We start from the raw sequence: 11578 nt of genomic DNA, 5'->3' as shown, positions 1-11578 counted from the left end.
TCAGAGGGACAGACAAGACAACGGCTCAGAGGGACAGACAAGACAACGGCTCAGAGGGACGGACAAGACAACGGCTCAGAGGGACGGACAAGACAACGGCTCAGAGGGACAGACAAGACAACGGCTCAGAGGGACAGACAAGACAACGGCTCAGAGGGACAAGGACAAGACACCGGCTCAGAGGGACAGACAAGACAACGGCTCAGAGGGACAGACAAGACAACGGCTCAGAGGGACAAGGACAAGACACCGGCTCAGAGGGACAGACAAGACAACGGCTCAGAGGGACAGACAAGACAACGGCTCAGAGGGACAAGGACAAGACACCGGCTCAGAGGGACAGACAAGACAACGGCTCAGAGGGACAGACAAGACAACGGCTCAGAGGGACAAGGACAAGACACCGGCTCAGAGGGACAGACAAGACAACGGCTCAGAGGGACAGACAAGACAACGGCTCAGAGGGACAGACAAGACAACGGCTCAGAGGGACAAAGACAAGACACCGGCTCAGAGGGACAGACAAGACAACGGCTCAGAGGGACAGACAAGACAACGGCTCAGAGGGACGGACAACGGCTCAGAGGGACGGACAAGACAACGGCTCAGAGGGACGGACAAGACAACGGCTCAGAGGGACAGACAAGACAACGGCTCAGAGGGACAGACAAGACAACGGCTCAGAGGGACGGACAAGACAACGGCTCAGAGGGACGGACAAGACAACGGCTCAGAGGGACGGACAAGACAACGGCTCAGAGGGACGGACAAGACAACGGCTCAGAGGGACGGACAAGACAACGGCTCAGAGGGACGGACAAGACAACGGCTCAGAGGGACAGACAAGACAACGGCTCAGAGGGACAGACAAGACAACGGCTCAGAGGGACAAGGACAAGACACCGGCTCAGAGGGACAGACAAGACAACGGCTCAGAGGGACAGACAAGACAACGGCTCAGAGGGACAAGGACAAGACACCGGCTCAGAGGGACAGACAAGACAACGGCTCAGAGGGACAGACAAGACAACGGCTCAGAGGGACAAGGACAAGACACCGGCTCAGAGGGACAGACAAGACAACGGCTCAGAGGGACAGACAAGACAACGGCTCAGAGGGACGGACAACGGCTCAGAGGGACGGACAAGACAACGGCTCAGAGGGACGGACAAGACAACGGCTCAGAGGGACAGACAAGACAACGGCTCAGAGGGACGGACAAGACAACGGCTCAGAGGGACGGACAAGACAACGGCTCAGAGGGACGGACAAGACAACGGCTCAGAGGGACAGACAAGACAACGGCTCAGAGGGACAGACAAGACAACGGCTCAGAGGGACAGACAAGACAACGGCTCAGAGGGACAAGGACAAGACACCGGCTCAGAGGGACAGACAAGACAACGGCTCAGAGGGACAGACAAGACAACGGCTCAGAGGGACAAGGACAAGACACCGGCTCAGAGGGACAGACAAGACAACGGCTCAGAGGGACAGACAAGACAACGGCTCAGAGGGACAAGGACAAGACACCGGCTCAGAGGGACAGACAAGACAACGGCTCAGAGGGACAGACAAGACAACGGCTCAGAGGGACAGACAAGACAACGGCTCAGAGGGACAAGGACAAGACACCGGCTCAGAGGGACAGACAAGACAACGGCTCAGAGGGACAGACAAGACAACGGCTCAGAGGGACGGACAACGGCTCAGAGGGACGGACAAGACAACGGCTCAGAGGGACGGACAAGACAACGGCTCAGAGGGACAGACAAGACAACGGCTCAGAGGGACAGACAAGACAACGGCTCAGAGGGACGGACAAGACAACGGCTCAGAGGGACGGACAAGACAACGGCTCAGAGGGACGGACAAGACAACGGCTCAGAGGGACGGACAAGACACCGGCTCAGAGGGACGGACAAGACAACGGCTCAGAGGGACGGACAAGACAACGGCTCAGAGGGACGGACAAGACAACGGCTCAGAGGGACAGACAAGACAACGGCTCAGAGGGACAAGGACAAGACACCGGCTCAGAGGGACAGACAAGACAACGGCTCAGAGGGACAGACAAGACAACGGCTCAGAGGGACAGACAAGACAACGGCTCAGAGGGACAAGGACAAGACACCGGCTCAGAGGGACAGACAAGACAACGGCTCAGAGGGACAGACAAGACAACGGCTCAGAGGGACAAGGACAAGACACCGGCTCAGAGGGACAGACAAGACAACGGCTCAGAGGGACGGACAAGACAACGGCTCAGAGGGACGGACAAGACAACGGCTCAGAGGGACGGACAAGACAACGGCTCAGAGGGACGGACAAGACAACGGCTCAGAGGGACAAGGACAAGACAACGGCTCAGAGGGACGGACAAGACAACGGCTCAGAGGGACAAGGACAAGACAACGGCTCAGAGGGACAGACAAGACAACGGCTCAGAGGGACGGACAAGACAACGGCTCAGAGGGACAAGGACAAGACAACGGCTCAGAGGGACAGACAAGACAACAGCTCAGAGGGACAAGGACAAGACAACGGCTCAGAGGGACGGACAAGACAACGGCTCAGAGGGACAGACAAGACAACGGCTCAGAGGGACGGACAAGACAACGGCTCAGAGGGACGGACAAGACAACGGCTCAGAGGGACGGACAAGACACCGGCTCAGAGGGACGGACAAGACACCGGCTCAGAGGGACGGACAAGACAACGGCTCAGAGGGACGGACAAGACAACGGCTCAGAGGGACAGACAAGACAACGGTGTTCGGTTTGAGGACTTCAGGATCTCATCTCGGGCTCTTGTTCACGAGTGAGCGAAGGACGGAAAGCTCTGGATTGACCGGTCACTCTGGGCTCCTGACCTCACCTCTGGTCAGGAGCCTCAGTGGCGTCCAGCGCATCACAAACAATATCGTCCCGTCTCGTTGAAATCCAACCCACCGTTTTGATTCTTCTCCACGATCTCCACCAGATCGCCGGTGCGAAGGTTGATCTCGTGCTTGGACGTTTTGGCGAAGTCGGCGACGACGCGATACGTGTCCAGGATGATGGGACCTGAAATCTCTGCGAGGACACAGCAAAAACCACACCCATAAAAGCTGCTTGACCAGTAGCGTTTGAGAAGAACAAGTCCAGAAGTTCTGACCTGACACTTTGGCTCTGGTTTGCTCTCGCGACTCGACCGGCGTCTGGTTTTTCTTGAGTCTGGAACAGTGTGAGAGGGAAGGTCACGACACGCCCACGTTTTTCCCCACAAAAGCTTTTCTAGGACGTACGTGTTGGCGGCGTGCGGGTTCTCGTCCTCCGCTCGGACGCTGAGGAAGCTGCAGAGGGCGGAGCAGCGCGAGATGTGCGGCGGCAGGAGCAGCAGCGCCTGCCAGTACTCGGCCAGCGTGGACTTCTTGGACTCGCTGGAGTGCTGGTTCTCCACCCACCGAGGAGCTGGACACACGGGGGCGGGTCAGGGGAGCGGGCGTGGCGTAGTGGGCGTGGCGTAGTGGGCGTGGCGTAGTGGGCGTGGCGTAGTGGGCGTGGCAGGGAAATGAATAACAGAAGAGCGAGTCTAAAGGTCAGAGACAGGTCCACAAGCTTCTTCTGACGGCGAGAACGATTCAGACTTTGGACCACTTAAAAAACTAAAACATTTTATTATTATTAATATTAAAACATATATTTTACCCTTTTTTGTCTTACATTTTATTCTCCTTTTTCACCTTTTCCTTTTTTCCTCTAAATGCTTTTTATCTTTAAATTGAACATTTTATTATGATTATTATTTATTTGAAATACATATATTTTTTTTAAATTTGGTCTTACATTTTACACTCTTTTTTCCACATTGTTAGTTTTTTTCCTTTTTTATTTATTATCTTTATTTTATTTATTTATTTATTTTTTACATTTTTGTCTTGTCTTTTGTCTACTCCTTTTATTTTTGTCCTTTTTTAATCCTTTTTACATTCTTTTACGTCTTTTACATGTTCGTACTCGTTATAACGTCTCGTCTTCTCGTTATTTTCTCCTTTTCTCTTTTCGCTGTCGGGAAGTCGCCCGTTTCACAAGTTCTGTTTTCTACAAAAAGAGGAAGAAAAGACTCTGAACGCAACAAAGGAAAGTACATGTAGTACACGTAGTACTTATGATACTTATGATACACGTAGTACTTATGATACTTATGATACACGTAGTACTTATGATACTTATGATACACGTAGTACTTATGATACTTATGATACACGTAGTACTTATGATACTTATGATACACGTAGTACTTATGATACTTATGATACACGTAGTACTTATGATACTTATGATACACGTAGTACTTATGATACTTATGATACACGTAGTACTTATGATACTTATGATACACGTAGTACTTATGATACTTATGATACACGTAATACTTATGATACTTATGATACACGTAGTACTTATGATACTTATGATACACGTAGTACTTATGATACTTATGATACACGTAGTACTTATGATACTTATGATACACGTAGTACTTATGATACTTATGATACACGTAATACTTATGATACTTATGATACACGTAGTACTTATGATACTTATGATACACGTAGTACTTATGATACTTATGATACACGTAATACTTATGATACTTATGATACACGTAGTACTTATGATACTTATGATACACGTAGTACTTATGATACTTATGATACACGTAGTACTTATGATACTTATGATACACGTAATACTTATGATACTTATGATACACGTAGTACTTATGATACTTATGATACACGTAATACTTATGATACTTATGATACACGTAGTACTTATGATACTTATGATACACGTAATACTTATGATACTTATGATACACGTAGTACTTATGATACTTATGATACACGTAATACTTATGATACTTATGATACACGTAGTACTTATGATACTTATGATACACGTAATACTTATGATACTTATGATACACGTAGTACTTATGATACTTATGATACACGTAATACTTATGATACTTATGATACACGTAGTACTTATGATACTTATGATACACGTAATACTTATGATACACATAATACTTATGATACACATAATACTTATGATACTTATGATACACGTAATACTTATGATACTTATGATACACGTAGTACTTATGATACTTATGATACACGTAATACTTATGATACTTATGATACACGTAATACTTATGATACACATAATACTTATGATACTTATGATACACGTAATACTTATGATACTTATGATACACGTAATACTTATGATACACATAATACTTATGATACACATAATACTTATGATACACGTAATACTTATGATACACATAATACTTATGATACTTATGATACACGTAATACTTATGATACTTATGATACACGTAATACTTATGATACTTATGATACACGTAGTACTTATGATACTTATGATACACGTAGTACTTATGATACTTATGATACACGTAATACTTATGATACACATAATACTTATGATACACATAATACTTATGATACACGTAATACTTATGATACACATAATACTTATGATACTTATGATACACGTAATACTTATGATACTTATGATACACGTAGTACTTATGATACTTATGATACACGTAATACTTATGATACTTATGATACACGTAATACTTATGATACTTATGATACACGTAGTACTTATGATACTTATGATACACGTAGTACTTATGATACTTATGATACACGTAATACTTATGATACTTATGATACACGTAATACTTATGATACTTATGATACACGTAATACTTATGATACTTATGATACACGTAATACTTATGATACTTATGATACACGTAATACTTATGATACTTATGATACACGTAATACTTATGATACACGTAATACATGTAATACTTTATGATAGACGTAATACTTAATAAAATACAAGCAGGAAAAGGTTAAAAATCGACAACGTTTTACCGCCCGGAACACGATTTCCCCCATTTGTCACTTTGACCGCTAATATTTTTTATGACCCCGGTACACAATACGTCACTATTAATGCACAGTTAATGTAGTAGTTCAGGGTTGTCTTGCATTGTTACCGGTGTATTTATACCTGTCGTACATATACATCACAGTTTTACACTAATCAAAGAGGTATTTGTGGAGAAAAAGGTGAAAAACTTTCCCTTTAGACATTCTAAACGTGAAATACACAAAACGATTACATGTTTTCTCATATATTTTAATATATTTAAAAAGGTGACATTAGGTAAGATTGGTAGAATTCTACAGTGATGTCATCAATTACAAACAGGAAGTGACATTAAAACTCTAAAAATTCAGCTTTTCTCTGAGATTTAAAAAAAATGAATAATTCTGCGCAAAATCATAAATATATAAATCTATATAAATGCATTTGAGTTCCATCAGTCGCCTGTAGGGGGCGTGGTGCTCCGATGCTACGTGCGCTAGCTTTGTGGTCAGAAGATCGTACGACTTTTAAAAAGGTTTATTGGATTTCACTTTCTTAACAGACGAATGATATGATATTTACTAATGATACATCTCAGATAGAAAAGTTATTGTTTTAGTGAAACGTTCATTTGAGAACTTTACTATATCTTAACACACATTATACAGTGTGTTTTAACGGCTCAAAAATACCATATTGGACCTTTTTAAGATCTTACAAAATTCTCCTCAAGTTTGTGGTCTGCGCCCATTGATTTATTGTTAATCAATTCATATATAATTGTTTGATTTAATAACCGTCTCTGCATTTTGAACTTGCCATAAAAATCCCCTTTTTCTTTTCGTTTTTTTGGGGAAATGCCCAGTTCAGAAACACCTGCCACGAACCGTTGATTTCACATGTTAGAAAAGGAGAAGTAAAAACACAAATAACAAGGCTCAATGCCACGCCCACAATGTGTCTCTATTTATGTTGAGTTTAAGACAAAAGGTACATTTTCCTCCTGCTTGAGATCTTTTATTGCTTTGTTTAGCAATAAAAACACTGCTTAACATTTAATTCCAAACTGTGGAACATTTCAGGCAAAGTAATGACATCTAGAGAGCAGCAGGGGGCCGAACGGTTTCACGGAAAAACATGTAAATACTCGATTTCACCTTGTGGTTTGACCCTTAAGCCACACGAGGACTGGACCTGAACCTGGCGACGGGTCACGTGATCACAGTCTGTACCTGGCGACGGTCATAGTGTGTACCCGGCGACGGTCATAGTGTGTACCCTGGCGACGGTCATAGTGTGTACCCGGCGACGGTCATAGTGTGTACCCGGCGACGGTCATAGTGTGTACCCGGCGACGGTCATAGTGTGTACCCTGGCGACGGTCATAGTGTGTACCCGGCGACGGTCATAGTGTGTACCCGGCGACGGTCATAGTGTGTACCCGGCGACGGTCATAGTGTGTACCCGGCGACGGTCATAGTGTGTACCCTGGCGACGGTCATAGTGTGTACCCGGCGACAGTCATAGTGTGTACCCGGCGACGGTCATAGTGTGTACCCGGCGACGGTCATAGTGTGTACCCGGCGACGGTCATAGTGTGTACCCGGCGACGGTCATAGTGTGTACCCGGCGACGGTCATAGTGTGTACCCGGCGACGGTCATAGTGTGTACCCGGCGACGGTCATAGTGTGTACCCGGCGACGGTCATAGTGTGTACCCGGCGACGGTCATAGTGTGTACCCGGCGACGGTCATAGTGTGTACCCGGCGACGGTCATAGTGTGTACCCGGCGACGGTCATAGTGTGTACCCGGCGACGGTCATAGTGTGTACCCGGCGACGGTCATAGTGTGTACCCGGCAGTGATGGGATGATTCTGTCTCTCTTCTCGATCTGACCGGCCTCAATGGGAAACATCTCCTTCAGGGATTTCTGCACAAAACAGTGACATTTATCATGAGCTTTGAAAGGGACAGACTCCACAGGTGCCGGCAGGTGCCCACAGGTGCCGGCAGGTGCCCACAGGTGCCGGCAGGTGCCCACAGGTGCCGGCAGGTGCCCACAGGTCTGTACTTCTGGGCTGTAACTGACAATTAATTAACAGTCGTGGGACGGGAAAAATCCTGATTTCCTTTGAACATTAGGTTTTTTAAATCACATTATTGACCAAATAAATGTTGATAAACTGCGACTGAAGGATTCTAGATGGAAAATATTTACAACTAATATTTCAATTTTTTTCTTATTTAACAACGCCACTGTCTTAGTTGTATTTTCATGTGTGTTTTAGAGTCTGTTTGACAATAACAACTATCAAAAAATGCAACCAAGATGATTTGTTGTTGTGGACTCGGCAGGTCACACACGTCAGGGTTCTTTGCTTTTCCACCTGTAACTGCAGCTCTGTGGTCAAAGCCACTCCCACTATGACCACATGATTCAATACCATTCATTTATACACGTTAAACATAATTAAATTGAAGCTTTCAACCCTTTTCAGAAATCACTCGGTTTCACATTCCCCCGTGTGTGACGTCGACATGGCGAGTCTCACACGGCGAGCTCACATCGGTATGTCAGGGCGTGGTTTAGTTTAGTCCACGGAACGCTAACACCGATTCCAGATGAGCGAATGTCTGACCGAGAAAGTTCATCTGTGGAGCACGATTTATACACAAGGCAATTCAAAGTGCAGGAAAAAATACATTAAAATCACAGACATGACAGAAAACACAAAACATACATAGTGTCCTTTAAATATTAAAGGACACTATGTAATGAAAGCACACGTGACATGATATGGTGGATCCATAAAGAGCCACAGACGGGAAAATAAAAATGTTTCCACCCGGTCTCGAACCGGGGACCTTCCGCGTGTGAGGCAAACGTGATAACCACTACACTACGGAAAAAGATTCTACTTGAACAAAACACACTTGATCTACAAAAGGACTAAACCAGTGTATAAACGAGTCTAAACCATGGATAGTGTGGCTCTAAACAACCCAAAAGAGGCCAAAATACTAAAGATTTGTCTCTGAATCAAAGAAAAAACTCAACGTGCAGGACGCGTACGACAGTTTGAGAAACACCGGACTCACGTGGAAAGTGTGTATCTCAGGATACGTCCGGTAAATGAGCTTCTCCGAGAGGTCGCTCCACTTCACCATCAGCCTGAACACCTGCAAGGTTCAAAACACAATCAGCCTGAATACCTGCAAGGTTCAAGACACCATCAGCCTGAACACCTGCAAGGTTCAAAACACAATCAGCCTGAGTACCTGCAAGGTTCAACACAACATCAGCCTCCACCTGCAAGGTTCAACACACCATCAATCAGAACACCTGCAAGGTTCAACACACCATCAGCCTGAACACCTGCAATGTTCAAAACACCATCAGTCTGAACACCTGCAAGGTTCAACACGCAATCAGCCTGAACACCTGCAAGGTTCAAAACACAATCAACCGATTCACCTGCAAGGTTCAAGACACCATCAGTCTGAACACCTGCAAGGTTCAACACGCCATCAGCCTGAACACCTGCAAGGTTCAACACGCCATCAGCCTGAACACCTGCAAGGTTCAACACGCCATCAGCCTGAACACCTGCAAGGTTCAAAACACAATCAACCTGAGTACCTGCAAGGTTCAAGACACCATCAGCCTGAACACCTGCAAGGTTCAAAACACAATCAGCCTGAATACCTGCAAGGTTCAAGACACCATCAGCCTGAACACCTGCAAGGTTCAAAACACAATCAGCCTGAATACCTGCAAGGTTCAAGACACCATCAGCCTGAACACCTGCAATGTTCAAAACACCATCAGTCTGACACCTGCAAGGTTCAAAACACCATCAGTCTGAACACCTGCAAGGTTCAACACGCCATCAGCCCGAACACCTGCAAGGTTCAAAACACAACCAACCGGACCACCTGCAAGGTTCAAGACACCGTCAGTCTGAACACCTGCAAGGTTCAACACAACATCAGCCTCCACCTGCAAGGTTCAACACACCATCAATCAGAACACCTGCAAGGTTCAACACACCATCAGCCTGAACACCTGCAAGGTTCAACACACCATCAGCCTGAACACCTGCAAGGTTCAAAACACCATCAGTCTGAACACCTGCAAGGTTCAAAACACCATCAACCTGAGCACCTGCAAGGTTCAACACACCATCAGCCTGAACACCTGCAATGTTCAAAACACCATCAGTCTGAACACCTGCAAGGTTCAACACGCAATCAGCCTGAACACCTGCAAGGTTCAAAACACAATCAACCGATTCACCTGCAAGGTTCAAGACACCATCAGTCTGACACCTGCAAGGTTCAACACACCATCGGTCTGAACACCTGCAAGGTTCAACACGCCATCAGCCTGAACACCTGCAAGGTTCAACACGCCATCAGCCTGAACACCTGCAAGGTTCAACACGCAATCAGCCTGAACACCTGCAAGGTTCAAAACACAATCAACCGATTCACCTGCAAGGTTCAAGACACCATCAGTCTGAACACCTGCAAGGTTCAACACAACATCAGTCTGAACACCTGCAAGGTTCAACACACCATCAGCCTGAACACCTGCAAGGTTCAAGACACCATCAGTCTGAACACCTGCAAGGTTCAACACAACATCAGCCTCCACCTGCAAGGTTCAACACACCAGCAGTCTGACACCTGCAAGGTTCAAAACACAATCAGCCTGAACACCTGCAAGGTTCAACACATCATCAATCTGAACACCTACAAGGTTCAACACACCAGCAGTCTGAACACCTGCAAGGTTCATCACAACATCAGCCTGCACCTGCAAGGTTCAACACACCATCAGTCTGACACATGCAAGGTTCAAATCACCATCAGCCTGGATACATGCAAGGTTCCAAGCACTATCAGCCCGAACACCTGCGAGGTTCAGCACACCATCAGAATCTGTCACACGAGGGAGCGAGAACAGGACGGTAAAGCTCAAATATTGAAACGTAACGCGCAGACTTATTTTGTAAAAGACGTTGCAAATAAACATCTAGACTAGAATTACGAATAAATTTGAGTTTCAAATCTTCTTTCTTTATGTATTTAAACTTCATAAATCTATGTCGAGACGCGCAGCCGACAGTGAAGAAGCAAATGGACGCATAAAGTTTAACTAAACTGTTCCTTACGTAGTGTCGACTCGGAGAATTGCGCCACTCGAACCCGAGCATCACCACGTGCCTGACGTACACTTCTTCCATCGCCGCGGCAACGGTCAAGGTCAGTGCAGGAGCGACCCGGACTGTAGATGAATGAAACGTTTGAAGGAGACGGACGAGGCTTTTATAGGTTTGTTTTACACTTACGTCACTTCCTCTGCTGCGGTTTCAGCTTCAAATCGATCCTAAACGACGAGGAAAAGGAACCGGTCGCTTCACTTCCTGTTCAGTGAAGCAGAACTGAAGCTCACGCTCCCATTTATGTTTCTACTGAGTCTGATGTTCCCACATAACACCCACCTCCTCGTCTCCTCCCTCCTCGTCTCCTTCCTCCTCGTCTCCTTCCTCCTCGTCTCCTCCCTCCTCGTCTCCTCCCTCCTCCCTCCTCCCTCCT

At 45.9% G+C, this 11578-nt stretch overlaps 1 protein-coding gene across 1 annotated transcript in view; it reads right to left on the bottom strand.

The window, feature by feature from the left end:
* ncf1 (neutrophil cytosolic factor 1) overlaps positions 1-11252 on the bottom strand; it is a 20293-nt gene extending 9041 nt beyond the window's left edge. Inside the window, exons 1-6 of the mRNA XM_072462115.1 lie at positions 11155-11252; positions 9077-9157; positions 7832-7907; positions 3287-3452; positions 3157-3215; positions 2952-3074 (exon numbers count right to left, since the gene is read on the bottom strand). Of these exons, the coding sequence (XP_072318216.1) occupies positions 2952-3074; positions 3157-3215; positions 3287-3452; positions 7832-7907; positions 9077-9157; positions 11155-11226 (577 nt within the window). The 5' untranslated portion in view covers positions 11227-11252. The remainder of the gene's footprint in view (positions 1-2951; positions 3075-3156; positions 3216-3286; positions 3453-7831; positions 7908-9076; positions 9158-11154) is intronic.
* Positions 11253-11578: the final 326 nt, after the last annotated feature.

The sequence above is a fragment of the Eucyclogobius newberryi genome, unplaced genomic scaffold (genome assembly GCF_026437365.1).
Source record: "Eucyclogobius newberryi isolate DKJ021-1_F unplaced genomic scaffold, fEucNew1.0.hap1 SCAF_37, whole genome shotgun sequence".
NCBI classification, from domain to species: domain Eukaryota; kingdom Metazoa; phylum Chordata; class Actinopteri; order Gobiiformes; family Gobiidae; genus Eucyclogobius; species Eucyclogobius newberryi.
The sequence above is the reverse complement of the archived record's forward strand: the minus strand, read 5'-3'. Positions and strand labels throughout refer to the sequence as shown.